Below are 22,563 nucleotides of genomic sequence, written 5' to 3' on the forward strand. Positions count from 1 at the left end.
TCTTCATAACGTTTTCCTTGCATATTTTCACGTTATATATATGGATTTACATGCTAAATTGCAGCCTACTATGAATGTTGTACACTGTGTAGTGGGTAATACATGTCACCTGCAGCCTTCAGAACTGGAGAAGGATCCAGGTAATTTCCGAATCCAGCCAAACACAATCAGCAAGTAAACAGCGATTTTATCTTCACCTCTAATAGTATTGCAGCAGCAGGGTTGACAGATCACTGGTTTCTGAGCTGCTGCTGAAGGAGCAGCCTGCACACTGTGTCTGAATGGGGAAGGTGTCTCACTTATTTTGGGAGTGCTATGATCTCAACCTCTCTATTCAGTGCAAGCTTGCATAGGGTTCATTCATTGAAAAATTGTGTGGTTTTGTTAAGATATAGAGGATGGCAAAAGTATGATTATTGTCTGAGTAAACAGATTCTAGACCTTTGTGATCTATCCAACATGGTTAACACAAGACAGATACTTAGAAGATGCCTATAAATTGAGAGTTCTCTTCTAGTATTTTCATATGAAGCACTAAATGTAGTGGCTGTGCTGCTTGCACTTGCATGCTTTGTTAGAAATAAAACGATGTATGAAGGTGTATTTTCTTCTAAAATCCCACAGTTACATAGACAATGCCTCCTAAATGTGTTTGTAGATGACCCCTATTTTAAATGTCAAGTAACTGTTTAATATATGTTAGGGAAAATAATTCTTCATGACTGTTATTATTATTGGCTGGCATTACATGGTGGTAAACACTGAGAACCCTATTCTTTTATTATCTGAAATAATGCCCAGTCCTGAGGCTGCTGATCCTCTCCCTATAACTGATTTGAGATCCTCTTCCCTAAATCTTAAGATACTGATCAGTACTGCTAGAACCTTCCTTTCATAACTAGTGGAAGATTAACTTTTTTCTTAAATTTAGTCATACTTCTGGCCTTTTTGTTTCAAGTGTTTATATATGTTTTCTTCACTTCTATGGGGAAAAATAATTTCTAAATAGCAACAGACTCATGAGAAACAAGCTTTGTATATTAAGAACTACTGTCTCTCAGCATGCACCTCTACGTCCTTTCGTGTGTGTGTATGCATATATATGTAATTTGTGAGTTGGGTTCCTTCATTGCTTTTGGCCAGCTGCAAATGTAAATGTCCAGTTATTTTATTTCCCATTTTGATTCTGAGACTTCTTCTGTTTGATAACAGGAGATTGCACAGAGAAATAGCATCTGACAGTGTGCAAATAAAACACCTGTCCCTCCGTCAGACAGGTTTACAGCCACATAAAAACACACAAAAGGAGTGAAAACAACTGCTCAAATGCAGAGCAGACATAAATCTTGTTTCAGTAAAGCTGAAAAGTATTAACTGACTCCTGGAGTAAGGGGGGAGAGGGAGAACATAATGTTTTGAGGTGTCCTGTGCTGGAGTTGGGAGCACATTGTTCACTTTTACTTTCCAGTGATTAGACACAGTTATGGGAAAGGCACTCGGGTTTGGCATCTTTCCCTGTGCTTAACAGGCACTGAAGGTGACATCCAGGGGGATCCCAGCTGGGATTCCAAAGTGTCTAACCACTTACACTGGCACAGAGCAGGATGTTTATATTTTTAAGCTCTAAAGCTCTACACAAATAGGCCCAAGATTTAGCGAGGACACAATAATTGCTTTTCTTTCAACAGCAGGTGACGTATTTCCCACTGAGAAAAATATAAGCCTGCTGCTTTTAGTCACAACATGAGCAACAGGAGGAAAATAGATGAGAAGCTGGGAAATCTCACCAGTTGTGTCTTGGAGAAGATGTTTGCAGTCATGAGTGAGCCTCTAAGTGCACAAAATCAAAACATTAATTGACAGGTCTATGCTTATTGTTCTTGAGCCACAAGTGCCATAATTATATCATTTAGTAATGAAAATTACCTGAAATTTTTCGATTTCAGAGAATGAAAGAAATTCTTTCTTGTTCCTTTTCCTTGCTGTGTGTAGCACACCTTGACTGAGCACGGAGCATTTTTGTGTGCCTTGGGTGGTGTGAGAAAAGGCAGCAGCTCCACAGGCTGGTCCAGGGAGAGAGTGGGCTCAGAAAGGGCTTTGATACTGCTCTTCACGCTCAGCAATGCAGACACATGCTGCTCTATCATCTTAATTGATAGCAATAACACTACACCTCTCCTACTGAATATCTGATACTGATATCACACTGCATCCCTTTCCCTGCTGCTGTCTGCACAGACCCTAATCCTGGAGCTCATTCTCAAGCTCAGTCCTCCCTGTAGCCTTGTTAGATTGAGGTTTTCTGCTGACCTTGGGGTGGTCAAGGCATGAAGAGCAGCGTAGCTGGGCTCCACATCTGACTGCCTCTCTGGGAGCTAGTACATGGTGACATAAAGAATGATGTAAATTGGCAGTAGAAATGGTGAAATCCAGCCTAGAATTGTGCTCAGGTGTCACTGGAATTGCAGTGCTATCCACTAGAAAACTTTCCCAAGGCTTTGAGGGCATAAAAATAATAGTTATGAAACTAATTAGTGCTTCCATAAAGATTATAGGTTAGTAAATACTTCTGAGTTTGCAGTCATGTTCAAGAGTTTCCTCTTGATGGATATTAATAAGTGCCTCGTGTTTTTCAGATAAAGCAGTTAGAGCATATCAGTGCTATAATTTAAAAATTAGATGTGGAGGAAATCCTCAGATCTCCCAGGAGAATGGTACCCACATAATTCCAACTCCAAGCTACATTTATGATGTACTATATCTGCTAAGAATTGAATGCTGCCTTTTTTAAAACAAAGGTTTTCCTCACGTAGCACTAATCAGGACTAAATGAATAATTATTGATTTGTGGAAAGCAGAAAACTGCCATGATTGATAACTTAGTATTGGATTTGAAAGCAGAGCTCTAATCAGGAGCATTTTAGGAGACAAATAATCTAAAGTTCTTTTTCACCAAAATTTGAAAGATAAAACGATTCAATATGGCTTGAGACTTATTAGCTGACACATATTAGCACAGGCAATGCAATCTGCCAAAGCAGCAAAAAATCACTTGTGCCTGAGATGTCTCTGGAGCTGATTGCGTGACTCCCGTATGGAAAGGGCCTCTCCAGTTTTCAAGGCTGTAAGATTAAGTCACAGGATCTGAACTAAATAAACACTTTTTGAATGAGCTATTTTTGTACATATGTGTGTATGTGTAATGCACAACCACGCCAGGCAGCTTTTGAATGTCAGGTTAGGATGTAACCAGACTAAAGGACTGGAAGGGCTGAGGTTGTCTTGTTTTCACCCATGGTCCTGCCAGGGTGACTCAGAGAAAGGCACTTGTTCAGTGACTCAGTTTCCCCTGGTATGCAGATCAGTCCAATAATCTCTGTGAACTTCTTAACTTTTTTTGGCATTGCAGGAGAGCCTGAAAAGTTTTGCAGTCTGAAACAACAGACTCGTTTGCCTTGTCTTAATCCTCCTGTGCACCATATTTACTTTGTGGCTAGACAGATACTCTCATATTCATCATGTCCTTCTGGCCCCAGGCACCTGATGCATGAATCCAAAGTAATATAAGGGGGAATTCTGCTATCCACATAAGTGATTGGGTCTTTCAAATATGTACAGAGGAAATTTTTCTTCACCTTATTCAGTATGAATGCAAGGAAAGGAATTTATATGCTGGGCTTCCTTGCCCTCCCCCTCTCAGAAAAAGAAAAGCAAAGCAGTTGGATACACAGGAAGGAATGGGGAGACAGTTTTGAAAATTTACCAAAAAGCATTTCAGAAACCTCCAAGGAAGCAGAATGAGCACATTCCCATTAAAATCTCGTTAGGTGCCTATCTTTAGCTGTTTAAATGCTCCATCTAACACTGTGTTGTTTTGATTCCTTTGTGATTTGTGCTTTTCCTTCCAACAACTGGAGTGACACAGTGTAGTGGGTCACGACACACAGGCAAAAGTGTCTGGACTGAAAGACCCAGGCCATACTGAGCCCTGAGATTTGTTTGATTAAGTAAACACTGCAGGATTAGGCATTGTCCAAAATCCTACCCCAGGCATCCTCATCAAGAGAGGCTGCAGCAGGAGAACTGATTGGGATGCCAGGTCTAGGGCCTGAGTCACATCCCAGGTGCATGGAGACCTCTCCTGAGGCTCTGTCCCTTCACTGCTACCACAGAAACCTTTGGGTGGAACAATTTTGTTTTACAAGACTCAGTAATAAAGGGTACATGGGAAAAAGGGAGGTGAGACAAGAGGAATGGCTCTGCTCACCTGCAAACTTTAGAGTGGCTCCCTAAAAGTCTTTGATCATGAAATATTGAGGCACCTTCCTACTAAGAGTCTTTCCCCTGCTTTCATAGTGTGCCACTGTCTCCACATCCAAGCAAGGACTGTGTGACACTTGTTTGTAACAAAATTTCCACTGAGTCCTATACAAATGGGGTAGTACTGTTGTGCAGTGAAGTGTTTGGTCTAAACTAAAAAAAGTTGGAAAGGAAAAGAGGAGGAAGGTTGTTATTAAAGTATTAAAATATTGCATTAAAATGTAAGGGCTTTTGCCCTTACAAGAGAGAAGTTGCAGAACTACTGGTGATATGCATTTATATAGAAGTAATTCAAAGGCTTTATACTGACTAGCTGGCTTTTCTTCTTAAAGCTTTTGTAGCTGATTTATGAAAAGTGTTATTTCTGTTACTCAAGCATATGAAAAGAAGCAAATTAACTCATTACATTATGTGGACAGTCAAAAGAAGAGTTAAATGGACCATACGACTTTCCCTTAAAACATTAATTTTCTTGTGTTGTCTTTAATTTCCTTCATAATAAAATGTTCACAATAGCCACTGGGTATTACTGTATGAAAGATAAATTAGATCGTTCCTATTAGATGTAAATCCTTTCCTAGACTTGTCATCAGGACACGATTATTGTAAATTTCTCTATACATGTGAAATGCCAATCCTTGAATACATTTCCTGTTGGAAAACAAGAGATTTTCAGTCTTTTCATTTAGATACTGTCAAGTTGATGGCTATGGAAATGTTTTTTAAATGAATGATTAAGGACTGTATCTAAAGTTTGGAAATTGGTTTTTCTCCCCTGAATAAGTTTAATTCTGCAGCATCAATGAGACCTGAAGATGTTCAGCACTTCTCACAGCAAAGCCACGCAACATGACATGAGCATGGCTCACTGGGGGCAGCAGCTCGGTTTTATGGCTCTCTTGATGTGTGTAACACCTGAAAACCACACTTACCTGGTGGGCCTCTCTTTATGTGAGGAGTGAGACATGAGAAATTCCTGCCATTGTGACTTCTGATGGGAGCTGGGCGTCTGGGGGACCTGCCCTGCCTGAGCTGTGGGGCAGGGCAGAGCCTTCAACACTAATCAACCCTTTCAAAAATAATGCCTGTGAAGGGCATGTTGGTGTAGATGATGTAGGTTTGAAAGGGAAAAAAGCACTTTCTGGGCTGGAACCTCTCTTAACTTTTCAAGTTTTTTGAAGTTGTTGTTTTGGAGTTTTTCCTTCTGTGATTTCATATAAGCTTGGTATTTCTGATCTAAGGCTTATGGAAATGAATCTAAATCATTAGCTTTTGTGAAGATCATACAATAAACTGCCTGTGAGTCACGCAGGGAGCACGTACACAGTTCAGATGCAGAATTTCAGCCCCTCTGTTGTACATCAATTATTGCTGCTAGTTTTGAATACTCAGAAACATGAGATGCTTAACAAATGCTAGATAATAGCAAGAGGCCAGTGCATTCCAGAGTGCTTATGTACAATAATTACTATCCCCAAATGACACTTCTTCAAACCAGTGTTTGAAATTCTTTTTGTCCCATTACTCTAAAAATCATCCATTAACCATAGGGAGGAAAACCTGATTACTTTCTGAATCTCATCTATGTTCATTTTGGACTGACATGGCCTCAGTTAATTCCCTCAAGGTGAGCATGATTCCAGCTGAAGCAGACCCGTAACGCCCTTGCACACTGGAAACGAGATGTCACCTGCATGTGAAAAAAAATGCCTTTAGGTACAGGATTGATGCATGGTGGGTTTTATAATTTGCCCTCTCTGTCTCGGAACAATGAGAGCCAAGGCTTCTGCAGGAAATTGTGTCTCTGCCTCTGGTTCCCAAGACAGAGACACTGTCTAAGCATCACAATGGTGGCAGTAGAGCAGCGGGTACACTAACAGGACACATCACTTGTTGCCATAGATTTTCCAGTTGATGATGATAAAGATCTTTAAAATGTAATTCAGTTAAATATCACAAAGAACTTTTCCAGTAAGCTGCAGTTAACGACAAAATTATATTACCAGAAATATAAAGATTTATGCTTATATTTCTACTGTTAATTCCTATTAAGTTCCCTGTGGATTGAAAGATTCATGTGTAAGAAGCATGGACAGCTAAGTACATCACTTTGTATATCACACATAAAATTAAAGGCATTTTTAGAGTTACATTTTTGAATGCTAACTGGCAAGATGGTGTATAAAACAAAAAGCTGTCATGTAATCTGAATTGTCTCTATATATCCTGCATAGAAGCCAACAATGAATATTTATCTAAGCAAATATTTTCCAGCCTTTCATGCTACAGTTTGTGTTTGTTTCAGTCTGATTTGAATAAACAGAATGCTTTGCAAGAACTGCAACTAATATCTTTAGGCACATAACATTTGAGATGGATCTGCAATTCAGGGCAGCAATATTCAACTGCAGAAAAATTATTAATATTAACCAGGAACTAAATTAAAGCTCTGATTTCACTGCTACTACATTGTACCTGTGAATTGTGTAATGCTGAATGAAATTAAAGGTTCACTTTAATTTTTATGAAAAGGAAATAGATTCTTGTTAAATTGAGCAGCATCATTATGGTTGTTTAGCAGCTGTCATACATGGCATACTGGAGTCACAAATGTTCAGGAGACAAAGCATTAATAGTGTGTCAGATTGCTTATAAAAGCACAAGATAATAATGATTATTAATACAACTGTAGTATACAGGATTTGAAGAGGGAGTTTTTCTTTGCAACATAAGTAAAGAGGAAAAACTACCAATTCCTATTTTATGAAAGGCTTTGTATTAGGCTCAGTTACCCCTATGCATTAAACTCAAAGACTGGCATCCATATTCACCCCGGGAAATGCACCCCGACAGCGCTCCTGGTACCACTGGGCATCTCCCATTTAGCCCATGAGTTTTTTAACCTTCCCAAGGCAAATTTCCACTGTCCCAGACTGGTACCAATGGCTGTGAGTTTTTATAGCGTTGGTGGGGATGACAGGGTTGGAGTTGCAGCCCAACAAGAAATTGTCCTTGCAGTGCTTTTGTGCTTTCTGTTCCACCCAGATTTTACTGGGAATTAGTGTCTGTAACTAAAGGCACTGCTTTGGCTTAAGTATTTAACAGGCCTACACAACATAAGTGAATGCCTGTATGCTGTTTGCTGACACAAATATTCCAGTTCTTATTTCCTTATTTCCTTTCTGGGACTTCACTGAACTCTCTGCTTATAGCTTACCATTACAGTGAAACATTTTCCTTCCACTAAATCCACTTTCACTAAATCCCTGATACACTAAAAATTTATCTCCAGCCAGGATCACATGATGCTGTCTAGCCTACACACCACTTAGGAAATGCCAAACTTCTTATGATTAATCCCCTGACCCAGAAAGTCAGGTTCCATCGCGCTGCCTGCCTGTCCTGCGCAGGGGGGACTGTCAGCTCCTCATGAGAAACCTGCTTTGTGGAACAGTCCAGCTCCCTCCCATATGGAACGGAATAGTTACTTACAAGAAAATACATAGAATGTTACAGAATTTTTTTTTTTTTAATTTGCCTACCTTCAAATACCTACGAGCAGGGCCAGTCCTGTTGTATCCATGAAGGTTTTTATTTTCTTGGATATCTCATGGAAATTAGTGAGTTGAAGAAAAATTGTGATTTGGGCAACAGTTTATAACTGATTCATACCTTAGACTCAGTTGTGTCCTACAATCAGTCAATACCCAAAGCTGAATCTGATGCAAGTCCTGGTAATGACAGTGACAATAAACGTGCTTCAGGCAGACCATGAGCTGACAGAGCTCCCTGTGAGCACAGCTCCTGCTTTGTTTGTAATAAAGTATGAAAATGCAGAGATATATTTGTGTGTTAGCTTCTGATTAATTTCTTTTTTCTCTGTGCACAGAGTGAAAAATTAACGGGATGTTTAGGAGCATATTTATTTGCATGTTCGGTCATTTTTCTGTGTGCTTGTGTTTATGTATCATGCAGATGAGATGGATGGATGTAAGCAGTCCCACTAAATTCAGCATACCAGGAAGGGGTGGAGTGCTGGAAGCAGCTTCTGAGATTTTCTGAGCAATGCTACATTATTAACTCGGAGACAATTTTTTCTTGACTATAGATACGCACAGGCGAGATGTTGCAAACAGAGACGGCGACATAGAGATTAATTCTCAAAATGTGCCATAACCAGTTCCCTCCTCTGTGTGGAAATGTTTGTGGTTAGAGCAGAGCGTGGTGGCAGGTGGACAAAAGAGGGATGGTTGGAGAAAGCAAGAGAAATCTGTCTGGAAAAGGGGTCCCAGCCTGTGGTGCCATACATCACCTTCTCTCTGCTCATCTCCAGATTCCCTGCTTTCCATCCATAAAAACCCTCAAGGGTTGGTAATTTGGGTTTTTCTAAACCTCAGGTTACCCTTGTGCTTAGAGTGGTGGTTGGAAGCTGGAAATCTTCAGAACTTTTTCTCACCTTGTTTTGTCCACTGATGCTTGGACATATTTCAACATCATCAGATTGATGTGTCTATAGCACTGTGTTGGATTTTTAACCTCACATTCAGATATTTTATATATGTGAATGGAGCCTACAAGAAAGACAGAGAGGGACTTTTTACAAGACCATGGAGTGACAGGACAAGGGAGAGTAGATTCAAACTGAAAGAGATTAGGTTGAGGTTTGATATTAGGAGGCCCTGGCACAGGTTGCCCAGAGAAGCTGTGGCTGCCCCATCCCTGGAAGTGTTCAAGGCCAGGTTGGATGGAGCTCTGAGAAACCTGGTCCAGTGAAGGGTGTCTCTATCCACATCAGGGGTGTTAGAACTAAATGGTCTTCAAGGTGCTCTGCAAACCAGGCCATCCTATATAGTATATATTGCATAATTTTTGCTATTGACTTTTAATGATTGAATGAATGAGCATCTACTGTTTGTTTGTTTCTTAGGTTGTTTTTAAGTGTAAATAAAACCATATGAAGATGGGCTTGAATTACATGTATGCACATTGTTCCTCACCAGAGGCTGCCAGAATAAACATGAGGACGAGTGATAACAAAGCAACTGCAGAAAATGGTAGCAAAAACTTGAGGTCCTGAGATACTCATTGTTGGATAGATGACAGTGGTTATTCCAAGTGAGATAAAAAGTCTGATACATTCTGACTATGAAGCATCTTTATTTGTGAATCCCAAACGTCTGTAATAACCTTAGAATTCAATTTTCCCAACTCTGCAATAGACCCTGTGAATGTTTTTCCATCTTTGCTGTAACTCCTTGTCTTCTCTAGACAGTGGGAGTCACGTGCAAGTGCCATACGTCTATGTAAGTCAAATGCCTCCCACCAGCAGTTCTTCCATGTGTTGTGGTTGATTTATATTCATAAAAAACATTCAAAAAATGATTCAGAAATTTTAATTACTTGGTAATGTCAGAAATTGATTAATTAAATGCTCCAGTGTTTACTCTGCATTTTTTAAAGCTGCTAACATTTCTGGGCATTTTCTTACAGCATCAGAGTCTTTGCTGGGTGAAGTTTATTAATGTAAATTGGATTTGACATAAACAAGACTACAGCTAATTATTTCGTGTAAATATACACACTGCATAGCAGCAGACTCATAAAATCTGCACATCTTCCTACACTCTTTTTTTTTTTTTTTAAACTCTGGATATCTGTTTTAGCTAAATAGCAAATTCCTGTTGCCTTAAATAACACTGTCACCTTTTCATTTGTGGAATTGCTGGGCTATAAACATTTGTGTCTCTCTGACACCTCCTTAACTTACACATGGTCATCAATAACTTCCAGCAACCAGGAACTCTCACATGTACCACAATGCTAAAGCTCACTTTTTCCGTTAGTTTTATGTTTCACTGTACGGAGAGGTTTTATACTCACTGAGGAAAAGAACTTTCCATAAGCTGCAGTAATTGGGAGAGCAACCCCAAACCTGCTCAGGAGACAGCCAGGGTGCTCTGGTACAACCTGCTCGTCCATATTCATTCCTCTTCCTGGCCAAAAAGCAAATTTTTCCCACTTTCTGCTGAAATCTTTGGCTGGTCCAGTGGTCTTGATTTTTTTGGCATGTTAGAAGCTCAAAGAGTAATTGGTGTTTTCCTTCCTCTGGGACAAGTGCTGGTGAACGCAGCCCATGATCTGCACCATCACCTGCACCTGCTGCAGCTCCTGCTCCTGACTGCCACTGAGCGTCAGGCCCTACCCAGCCACTTGAACCTCGGGATAGGTGGGTATCCATGGATAGTCAGCCTTTATGGAGACTGTTTTGGATCCACATCCAAATTAAGGACAGCCACGTGTCAGTGCTGTAGGGATGTATTGCTCAATGAAGCTGTTGATGGGTGTTAAGAGCTCCACAGCTTAAGAGGATGACTAATAAATGCAAACTGTCCTGCTACGATATCATCCTTTTCTATTTCAAGATGACTCTAATGACTCAGGTAATGTTTTGCATTTGCTTTTACTGATTTATATTTTCAGGGGAAAAAAGTCAGCTAAAACCAGCATGGATTTTCCTGATGGACAAAATGTCCAGTTTCTTTTTCTTCTACAGCCAAATGGAATAATTTGCTCAATATTTAGCAGAAATGACAAGATTTCCATGCTATTTTCATAGGGAAAAAAATTGCAACAATCCAAAACAGCCAAGCACCTGGAAATCTGAATGGTGGTGGTGGTGGTTCCTACCAAATCTGTTCTGCACCTTCCAGCTCATGGTCTACTGGCCCAGTAAGCTGTCCTGGTTTGAGACAAATTTGGAGGAATGTCTGAAGTGAATGTATCCTCTAATAGAAGGCAGATTTCAACAGCCTCTCCCCCATCAGGTTCAGAAAGAAATTCCTCAGAGGAAAGTGAAAAAAAAAAGTTATTTATTTTACAAGCAGAGTGCACACAGGCACAGAAAAAGAATAATGCTAAATAATAAAACCTCTTGCTGTGGAGAGAACATGGTAAAATTCAAAGTCCTTTGTAGGCATGGCAAAAGTTCTTTTCTCCGCTCTGCTGCAGCAATGAGGGAATGAAGGGGAGTGTATATGTCCTTGAGATACAAACCACTCCGAAAAAATTCACCTGGCTTCTCTCCCTGCTCTCCTAAGAAACAGCTTAAAGACACGGGAAGGTACAAGATTCATGTCTGGCATAGGGCAGACGATAGGGAATACAGTATCCTACAGTCACCCCAGGACACAAGCCACGGAAGAGCTCTTGCAGAGTACTGGTCCCCACATTTCTCCTGCACATGCCTGCCTGAGACAGGATATTTGCTCCTAGAAATTGTCTTACTGGAAGACAGCATAAAACTGCAGCATTCTCTCCCCATTCTCTTCCTTGTGGGGAAAGAACTCCAACATCAGTGTCACTGAGAAGCACTGTTATCCCAGAGAATGAACTTCTTTAGGGACAAACTGGCAAAAACCCAAATGCAGCAGGGCTCTGTGTGCCAGCTGCAGAGCTGGATAGCATTCCTCTGAGAACTATCCCTGCATCCCTGTCCTCAGAGAACACAGGGTGCAGAATCTGTCCATCAGTTAACGAGCTTGTGCTATTTCAGGCTTTATTAAACTCTGCTGCTGTCTGTGGATGGTGCCGGTTAATAGGGTGCAAAGCGGAAGCCAAGCAGCAGCAGGAGGAAAACCCAGCTGATTTTTTATGAAAACAACTGGCTTCAGATGAATTGGAAATCAGTTTTAATCACTGCAGTTGAGATGTAATATGAACTGTTCACTGAGGCTTAAGTGATTTTGAACAATTAAGAAATTTGCTCAACATATTTATTAAAATAATCATTACTGCTTTTTCCATAATGGTGTAATGTGCACGAGGGCTCTTGCCAGCCTTCTGCTCCACTGCAGAGGCTCTCAATGTACACTTTCATGCCAGTTATTAATAAACCCAACAATTAAAATAACATGCTGAAATCATGTAGGAAAATAATAAAACAGCAATAATGGCAGTTTCAAAAGATATTATTTTCTTAAGCCACACAGTCTAGCTTTCATTGCTATTTAGGACCAAAGGTGAGCAGTCTATCCAGGTCTGGTATTGAAAGGAGTGAAAAAATACTAATCCTAAAGGGGTTTTTTTTTTAATATCTTGTTTCTTTTTAGTGTGCAACCGAAACCTCACTCAATTCTCATTGATATTGCTTTTGGACATGAGAAACATTCTCTAGACAAGACAATAAAATAAATATATCTATCTATAAATATATATGTATGTCCTCTTAGGCTGCTGGAAAAAAGTCTGTTTTCTATCCAAGGTTTATGAAGCAGGATAAAAACAAAAATAAATATTTTACAAAAGTTATAATATTCTCTGAAGTCACCCTCCCTAGATTTAAAGCTTTACCCTAGGGCACTCTTCCAAGATCCTTCAAAAATGACTTGTGTCTCCACACTCAGTGTAACAGCTTAGATGTCCCCCTTGTTGCTTTGCTAACATCATTTCCTAATTGCAACAGTCTGCTGTTTGGCTGCAGACAGCTTTGTTGTTGTTTGATTTCTAATAACCTTTCCCTGTGAAAATGTGACTTCCTGAACTGTAGCAGATGATTGTGGGCTCTCTGTGGAGCTCCCTGTCTGCAGGGCTGGATGGCTCCAGACACTCAGAGGAACTTGTCTGTGCACTTATCCCGTTGTTCATTTGGTTTTTCTCTGCTCCCCAGTGACCAATGTCTTCCTCTGTGGAGCACAGGAGCCTGAATCTGTGCTGGTGCTTTCCTCCCTGGTTCCTAACACAAATATTAGGGGAATCAAGGGGTAGTGTTGTGGAAGAGTGGGCTGGGGCTGTCTGCACAGAGTCTGTCCCAGCCAAACTGGGAGTGGAATTAGATGTGCTGGGGAGGGGAATGGGAAACTTTGTCTGGGCTGTACAGGGCTGAATATGTTTACGTCTCAGCCCTGCTTCAAAACTGGTCCGCAGGAACATGAGTGCCAGCCTAGTCTCTGTCCCGGTATCCCTGTTTTCTGCACAGCCCAGGCATCCCAGCCACGCACGAGGCCCTGTGCTGGGACCTCGTTCAGGACAGGAGAGTGGTGGCAGGGGGACAGTGGCCGTGTTCCCGCGTGCCTGGCTGAGGTGTGTGGGTCTGGGCGAGCTGGGGTGTCCGTGCTGCAGGAAGGGCCAGTCCCAGCCCATGGCCCTGCTCCCCAGTGCAGCGCAGGCGAGCCTGCAGCTCATGAGTAGCCCTATTGAATTAAGTACGTAATCAAGCGATTTGCTGGTATCCTTAATCCTTTTCACATCTCGCTAAGCTCATTAAACTCTCTTTGATACCAAGCTGTGCAAGTTCCTTAAGAGAGGCAGAGCCTACGTGCTATTTCTTTGGCTTGAATTTATCACCTCCAGCTTCCAGCGAGGGAGACTCCTGTGCTGGGAGCCTAAGGTTGCTCTAAGGGTTTGCTCTGTAACAATGGATGGGAAAATGTTCTGTGTGCTGGATAATTTTTGATACCATGCCCAGCACAACAACAGGGATATGCCAGAACAAATACCCACGTAACCAACCAAAATACCGAGCAGTGGATCCCGGGCCTCAGTGGAGGCATTTCATTTCCTTTCTCTTCCCTGTTTTTTCCTGACAGCCATCCAGCTAACAAAGAAAATAAAAATAAAACCCTAAAAAACTAGCAAAACAATTAAGCATTGCAAAATGAGATATTTAGTTCTGTCCACAAACCATATTTAGGTATATTTCTAGGTTTGAGCTTCAACTCAATTCAGCAACGATTTGGGTAGAGCAGTTCTCTAATGCTCTCTAAATTAGATGAGCTGGTATGTGACATTTGCATGCCATCTCCTCCTGCATGCCAGAGTACATGCAGCTGTTAGAAAGATTTGCTCCTGCATTTAAACATATTACAGAAGGGGTTTTTTCCTTAAAACAGTGCAGTTATATGCCATCACAGGAAGACAGATAGAGGAGTGAGTTTCTCATGGCTGCAAGGTAACTAATTCAGAAGAAAAGGGACAGGTTTCACTCATTATTCTGAAAAATACTTTAATTTTTTTTTTGTTTGTTTGTTTAAATAATGAACTTCTCAGTAATCCTGCAAGTTGTGAGGCATGGCTGGAGGTAGGAGTGGGACTCCAAGCAGAGCCAGCACAGTGCAGGCTGCTGAGGTCTAGTCCAGGTGTGGATAACAGCATGGATGGCAATTCTACAACCAGCACAGTCGCTATGTAACAGTATCAAATGTACATAAATACACTAATTTGGAGTCTACAACTTCAGATTAAAAATGCTGCATCATTTCAGAAATATTGACTTGGCCTTACACAGCTTTACCCCCTGCTGCTTTGCAGGTGCTCAGTGTCCATTGTTCTAGGGGGAACAGGAAGAATTGTGACCCCCTTTTGAAACCCTGGGGCTGCTATGCTTTTACAGCCTTTCTCCCCTTTGACTGGTCTGTCTCATTAGTATCTAATATTTGCACCATCATGTCTACCTAAATGATTTTTACCCTTACATCAGAAAACGATGCTCTTTCAGACTCCACAGATATCCATGCTACTCAGAGTCTGCAGGGCACAAGCATTCATATGACAGAGCTCCAAGGAAGCTACAGAATAGCTGTATTTCCCTTCCAGAGGTGATCTATTGGGCACTGTGAAGTGCTTTAATGAACTGTATACATTGTCTCATTGAACATAAAGTCAGAGAATCATTCAGGTTGGAAAAGACCTTTAAGGTCATTGGGTCCAACCGTAAACCACTGTGATTACTTTGGGGTTTCATTCACATTTTCTGCTGTCACTGAATGTGCCAAGTTATTCCAAACCACGAAGTTGTTCTAAATCTCAAGTGACTGTTTGCTATTTGCTTCACACTGACAAAATGATAACACTGGGTCCTGATCCAGGGATGGCAGAATTTGTCTTATTGGGAGAGTTGATAAGAGAAGAGAGCAGAAACCTGGGCTTGGGGACAGAGGCCTTGTCTGAAGCAGATGGCTTGCTGTGGACACAGCTGGCACATGAATGTGCCAGAAGAAAGGAGGTGCTGCTAACCATGATCAAATCATGGTTGATTTTTTTACATCACTTTTGGACACTGACAGATCACATACTCCTAGGTTGCAGGTTTTTAAAGAGAAACAGAATAATATTTCTGATTTGTCACAGGAAAACCTTAACATTAAGGCAGCAGTCATATAGGATAAGCACAGTGCTTTCTTTTTCCCCATTGTCCTTATTTCCAGAAAACATTTTTAAGAAAATTGCTTCAGAATGAGGTTTTTATATTATCATGGTAGAATTATGCAGAATAAAATTGCTGATCCTATCTTTGCCTGTAGGGCAAAGTGCACTGATGAATAAATCAGGAATATTGTTTAATATTACATTAAAAAGATGTAAAGGTATTAATACTAATTTATGCCAGATTTGTCGTAGTAAAAAAATATAAAGTAAAATAGGCAACTTGTTTTAAAGAACTTGGTACTGCAACTAATCATCATTATATATTTGCACGGAATATATTTTCTGAATTCTAATATATGTGTATTGCAGAATGATTTTACTAGAATTAGCTTAGAAGAAGCTTCCTGCTTAATTGCCACTGAAGTTCATGGTGTTTCCCAGGATTTACATTATTTAATGTGTTCTGAAGGAAACAGCTACAAGATACTTCTATTTACAGCGGTTAGAATGAAATTTAAACTAGGAGTAACCACAGAGTTTAATGGAAAATTTTACAATACCCAAAGCTTTTCAAGCCATGCAGTTTGAACAGGATATAGCTGAGATGCTTTTGCAGAGGCTCCTTGGGAACAGAGTCGTACTCTTGCTTCCTGTCTGTGCCAGGGACCTTTCCTGGTGCCTTTGCAGGACCACTCTCCCTCCCTCCCTTCCTCTCTCTCTCTTTCCTCTAACAAGGAAATAATTACTGTGGTCAGAAACACAGAATCACTTGGAACAATTCCAGTACTGAAAAATAAACGTGTGCATTTATACATAAATTATGATCCTTAAAATCAGCTAACATTTATCTTCACCTTGAGAAGAAATGATGATGTACTGTCCCTGTAGTGGCTGTCTCATATTCCTGGCCATGAAGATAAATAGCTCAGAAGAAACAACTACTTTGCAACAAAAATCCATACTTGTACACAAAAGAAAAAATAAGAGTAAAGAAACAACTTCTAATACAAACAGGAAACCCACAAAGTGGTTCTGTGATGAGTCCAAAGGTAAAACAGTGGAGCTATAAAAGTGGAGCTTTTGTCTCCAGAAAGTGAAGATGGATTCTTTTCCATGTAGTACTCCAACACTTGCTATTTCCTGAAGTATGAGGTTTGAGACATATTTTTGCTTTGGTGAGATATTTCAGGAAAGTTATATTATTACTAATAGGCTTTCAGAATAATAGTAATGTGACTGTGTTGGTACTGCTGTCAAACAAATATATCATATCACGTTATTTTGTGGGCTCATTCTGAAATATTTGATGTAAATAACACTGATGTTGCCTTCCTCCTGGAAATGAGGTGGTGTATTTCTATTACTGACAGATTTCTCTGATGAGACTAAACATCATCTCTTTGCATTGGGTTTAAAGAATAGGCTTCAATAGGAAAAAAATCAGAATTGTTCATCTGGTCAAGATTATTTATCAGAAATTCTGTCTAGATACAAGTACAGGAGGTTCCATAGAGCTGATATTGCAAGTTATTGCATCTGCAAAAGTTGGACTGGAAAATAATGTAGGAGCTGAGTTATAGCTTCATTTTCAAATAGGGTACAGGCTATAGTATTTTTCATACTGTCCATGAAATAAATATTTGAGTCAAGTATTCAGTTCACTTTGATTTATATCTAAAGTAAACAAAATGTGCACCAAAACAGTGACTGCACTGCTGGGAAGTTATTTTTTCAGTCTGGATCCAGAGAAGATTGTTCTGGGCTTGGAATATGGATATGAATTTATAATGTGCTGCTTGTGTATCCTCAGTGCCTCTTGTCTTTTTCTCAAAAAATCTCTGAAGAGTGCATTGGGCTTCTGCCCTGTTCATGTGATATAAATCCAAATGTGGATTTAATCTAGATTTTTACATCACTGTGATTTCTATGTACATGGGATAACTTTGGGAGCAAAATCAAAGTGCACTCCACAAACTGACTCTGACTGGTTTTTACTCAAAATTTTACAAATGCTTTGAACACTGAAAAACTAATGTTTTAATATTTTTTTTTCATTTAGGAATATATGGACTCCAACAAATACATAGAGCATTTAGTGACTCAGCTGGAAGAACAACGCTGGAATTTATGGAGGCGAGTACTGTGCACACATATATTTATGTTGCTATTTAGGAAAAGTTACTGCAATCCATAGTTTCCATTTTTGAATTCAAAGAAATGATTGGGTATTCAGTTTCTCCATTTTTTAATTCTTTGCAGGGACCAAATCTTACCACATGAAATAAGCAGGGCACACACGAGTCAAATCAGGGCAGTTACACACATGCACAGGTTTATTCATGTTAAAGTTTCTAGGCAGTGGATGCTAACTCTACTTCAGATACTTTTAATTGGACTGAACTTCAGAAATATCCTTGAATATAAGTGTTTTCATTGAATGGCACACAAAATCTAGCCAAAAAAACCAGCATAGCAGCATGACCAATTGAAAGTTTTGAAACTAAAATAAATACAGGTTTACAATTTTGCGGTGTCTTGAGAGTCTGGATTTTCTATTTCTTCTCTGTTCATGTTGCCCAGACTTCACCCTGGTTTAAGCAAAGCAGGGATTGCCACATGCTGGTGGGTGTTTCTACCCTGCCTACAGCAAATCTGGTAACTGCTCAAATCCTGTCTAACATAACATTTAATACAAAGGAAATCAAATACTACCAGTGATAAAATGCCTTCAAAATTCACTGCAATTTTTTTTAATGTGATATTTAACTTCCTTTTTCTGAAGACATATGAACAGTGACAGTCTTTTAAAATACACAGTCAAATATAAAAGAATTTTCAGGGAATAATTTAATCTTCATAGACTGAAACCTATTTCACCTTAGTTTTGATCAAGGGAGAAGTAATGATCTGTCTGATTTTTCAGATGAATGCCTCTCACGTACAAAAAAAGAGCAGCTTTGCTCTTTTTTGCTCTTAACCAGTATTAGTTGCTCTGCACCTCACAAACTTTTTGACCTATACAATATAAAGTAGTATCATGGCATTTACAGCGTACAGCATTATGATATTGACTCTTAGAGACAAACTCAGAAAGTTTGTGCTTAATGTCTGCTTTTCCTAAAAAGTAGGCAAAATAATTGACACAAAAAAATTGAAGTTTTCATTTAACATTACAGAACTCAGGAGACTAACTTTTCAAGAATGAAGGTGATAACATTATATGCACATGACACTGCTGTGGTTAAATATAAATGAATAATAAAAGATTAAAATATTAAAAAGTCTTTGAAAAGTAGCAGGGGTAGTGACTTTATTATAAACAGACACAGATGTGTTCTGAAAATTCAAAGGTTTTGGAAAACTAAAATTAATTTATTTTTAATATTATTTATTTTTATTATTATTTTTATGGGGTGTTGGCATAAAAAGTTAAGACTGGTAACGAGCACTACAAGAAAAACCCTTCTGGTTTAGCCAGTCTTCTTTGAACACTTTATTCCTCTCTTTCAAATCTCTAAGAAGATTCATGGTGAGGATTATGCTAATAGCTGGCACTCTACAGGGGCAGTGCTGGGCTGTCTACAGCCAGACAGATGTCCTAATAAATCAGCAGAGCCCTCTCCTCAGCCTTCATTATGCTCTTGATTTGTGACTGCCATGATGTGAACCCAGTGGGTCACTGGGCGCTGAACCTGACATTGACCGATAACCCGCACTGTACTCGGGGCGAGCCCATAAAACTGACACACACAAATTCTGCCCATTTAGCTCCTCCAGCCTCACTCACAGCCAGGACAGATTTATAGTGCCCAGGCCGAAGCAGAGGAGACTAAACCAAATGCCATGGTGTGCATATCAATTTTACATTTCCTTTACATTTCCACACGTACAATGGGACCCTAAAAGACATGTGGGGGCCAAAATTTCTTTTCACTTTAGAGGATGACTGTTTACACATGACATTAGCATCTGCTGTGGAACATTTATTGCTGTAATTGCCGTCCCAGGAGGACTGGCTATGGTTAGGTCATGTTTTATTGCTTTCCACTAAAGCAGACCTTTAGCCCAGCTTCAGATGCCTTTTTCTTGCAACCTTGACCACAACGAGTGAAGGTACCTCACTAGTTTGTGAAGATGCAGTCTTTACTAACATATTAACCACTTGTCAGTGATTTCTCTATTTCTCAGGGAAAAAAACACATTTACCCAATGTGAGACAAATTTCACCCCATCAATGTAAATCACCAACATTTACCACAGAAGGTGATGCATGAGTGGTTGTGCACCTCCATGTATCAGTTAAAAGAAAAAAAAAAATTATTTTGGATTTCTCTGCCCTGTTCTGTCTGGAAATAGCTTTAGACAGGACAGAGTTGGGTCAGGGGAGGGGAATCCCCCAGCAATGTTGTTTCTTAGCTAGTTATTTAATGCTTTAGTTCAGCTAATGGGCATTCCTATGTATAATTTTCATGGCAGAATCACATGGACAATCAATATCAGAAGCAAAAATTTGCTCCTGCAGTCTTTGCTAATTGACTTGATGGTGGATAATAATTTTTAAGTCTTGACACACAGATCAGTGGCAGCAATTACTAATTCTCTTAACAGAAGAAAGAAGTCATAATTCAGCATAGGGTGCTTGTCTGAATAAGCAAAGGTCAGACCCTGGTCTCGAGACCTGTCCAGGGAATTTTATTGGTAGTGCTACTAGAACCAGGACCAACACTTCAGTCTGCCTTGGTGAATGCATGAGGATATGCTGCACTTCAGACATGACTGATATGTAATAAATTAATGAAGCTCCAACAGCACTTCCTTACCTTATTACACTAATGTAAAACACAGAGGGGAGGGACCAGAAATTCACATGAGGATTGCATTGCATTTCTGCAACGCTCTATATTCAAAACAGACTTTGTTAAATAGATCTGCTCTGCTTTCATCAGCAGCATCAGCATGCTTCTGTGCTCCTGGTTTTAATGCCTGTGTACTAAAGAGGTGCCAAGTATTAAACAGGTTGCTTTTGCTGTAATCATGAACTTCCATTGGGATGCCTTAATTGTGAACAAGCAAAATAGCTCTGTGAGAATTCTTAATGGTGAGCACAGATTAAAATAACAACGTGATTAGCTTTAAACTGCTTGACTAGAAAAAGACTAATCTTAGGGGAATAAGTTGCATGGCAAACAAAGGAAAAATCCTGTGTATGATATTACAGTAATGAAGGCCGAGAAAAAAATCAAATGCTACCCCAACTAAATAAGGTCATGCTCTGCACAAACATCTTTTTCTTGCCAGGGTTTAGCAACTTGGCCCGAGGGGGATGAAGGTATAAGCCAAAATGAAGGTCTTGGGGCCAAAACTCCATTTTAACCCGTTCTGGAAGTTTCTCATAACAAACATTGCCTCTGGTCTATGATGCTAATGTGAGCTATAGACTGTATTTGGAACTAATTATCTTTCAAAATTGTTGTTGTAGTCTACGATTAGAGGTTGGTGTGGTGTGGTGTGGTGTGGTGTGGTGTGGTGTGGTGTGGTGTGGTGTGGTGTGGTGTGGTAAGAGCATGAGGCTTCCTTCTGCTTTGCTTCTTGATCCACCTGTCTGGTCCTACCATCCTGGCAATGCATAAACTCAGCAAAAAGGTGTTTTGTGCTATTAGCCACTAAAGCCTGCCTCTTGTCTCTTCATCAGTGTTTGGTTTTGCTGGGGTGGTGTTTTCTTGGTTTTTTTTTTTTTTTTTCTACATCTCTACAGCACTGCTGGATGTATATGATAAATTTGTAGAATCCATGCAAACATTGATTCATTTTAGTTCCCTTAGTATTTGAAGCTGAGGCTGAATGAGGTAGAGTAGAACTGAGTTTTGGAAATTAGGAGTCATTCGGTCACCACAGGTACTCAGATGCTTCCAACTAACGCTGTAATATCACATATATCTCTCTAAAGCTGAGGTTTCTTATCTGTGACCTTATGTGTGAAAAAACACACAAAAACATAGATAAAAACCATATAAGGCTACCAAGTTGTATAACAGAGCTCACAGTACTGCTTCAGATGAGCATTTCTGCCAAGGATTGGTGTTTAAATATGCGCACAGGGATACCAATTAAAAATGTATCTTATTTTTGGCCAAATATGCTTTTCTTTAGCTGAGTATAAACGTGGAGGGTTCAGTGAGCAGTGCAGATGTAGTTACAGGCCACAAAAAGCGCTGCCATTGTATTATCTGTGAATGAGAACCACTTGTTTCCTTTGGCTCCCCGGTACAATGCCCATGTCACACCACAGCTATTAAAGCTACTTCTTCAGGACCAGACTGGGTGAGAGCAATTTGAAAAATGAATATAGAGAAAAGCAAGGTTTTTACTGTTTGCCTTTTAATTTGTATTTTTGATAGGGTCATAGAAAAGTAAGAGAGGATAGTTTAAAGATTACAAATGAACCTGATGGACTATGTATGTCCACTATAAATAATGAACATGCACAGGAAAAGGCTGAAGAGCTGCTAGAACACTTGTTCCAGTTGCAGTAGAAACAGGGCTTATTGGAGGATTTGTCTCAATCTTGTTCAAATCAAGATTGATCACTGTCTTTCAAGCAAATATAAATGCCTCACAGAAGTTTATATCTGCTAAGATTTTTTTTATTAGTTCCACTAATTAGACATATAAAATGATTGTCCTCATCTGATTAAAGTTGATAGTAATTTTATGTGCAGCTCTTTACCAGATCAATAAATAAATCTCTTTCAGCAATGAGCCATTTTAGCTCCGACAAGGCATATTTTTCAGAAGTATTTACTAAGCTGACTTAAAATTAAACTCAACTTGATGTGCTCTGGTAAATGAGAAATATGATCTGGGATGTTTTTGGCATTATGTATTCATAAAAAGTATTAATTTTAAAGAACATGACTCTCAGCCTGTTTCCTCTAACTGGAAAAAACTCCCATTAACACTGCTCATCAGTGCTGCATGAGTCAGGAGTGAAGTGTCAAGCCTCAGTTATTGAAGTCATTACATAAAGGACTGGGAACCATCTGAACAGAAAATAATCTTGATACAATCAAATATCTCTGTATCTATGCTAAACTACTCAGA

General features: G+C 39.7%; 1 protein-coding gene across 9 annotated transcripts in view; it reads left to right on the forward strand.

Moving 5' to 3' along the window:
• NCKAP5 (NCK associated protein 5) overlaps window positions 1-22,563 on the forward strand; it is a 380,374-nt gene that overhangs the window by 127,655 nt on the left and 230,156 nt on the right. For all 9 annotated transcript variants that reach the window (XR_001863945.1, XM_017740231.1, XM_017740229.1 and 6 more), the window contains one exon: window positions 17,522-17,595. Coding sequence is in view for 8 of the 9 variants with exons in the window: in XM_017740231.1 (XP_017595720.1) it covers window positions 17,522-17,595 (74 nt within the window). In the remaining variant the exon portion in view is untranslated. The remainder of the gene's footprint in view (window positions 1-17,521; window positions 17,596-22,563) is intronic.

This window comes from Corvus brachyrhynchos, unplaced genomic scaffold, assembly GCF_000691975.1.
Source record: "Corvus brachyrhynchos isolate BGI_N302 unplaced genomic scaffold, ASM69197v1 scaffold126, whole genome shotgun sequence".
In the NCBI taxonomy this organism is placed as follows: Eukaryota; Metazoa; Chordata; class Aves; order Passeriformes; family Corvidae; genus Corvus; species Corvus brachyrhynchos.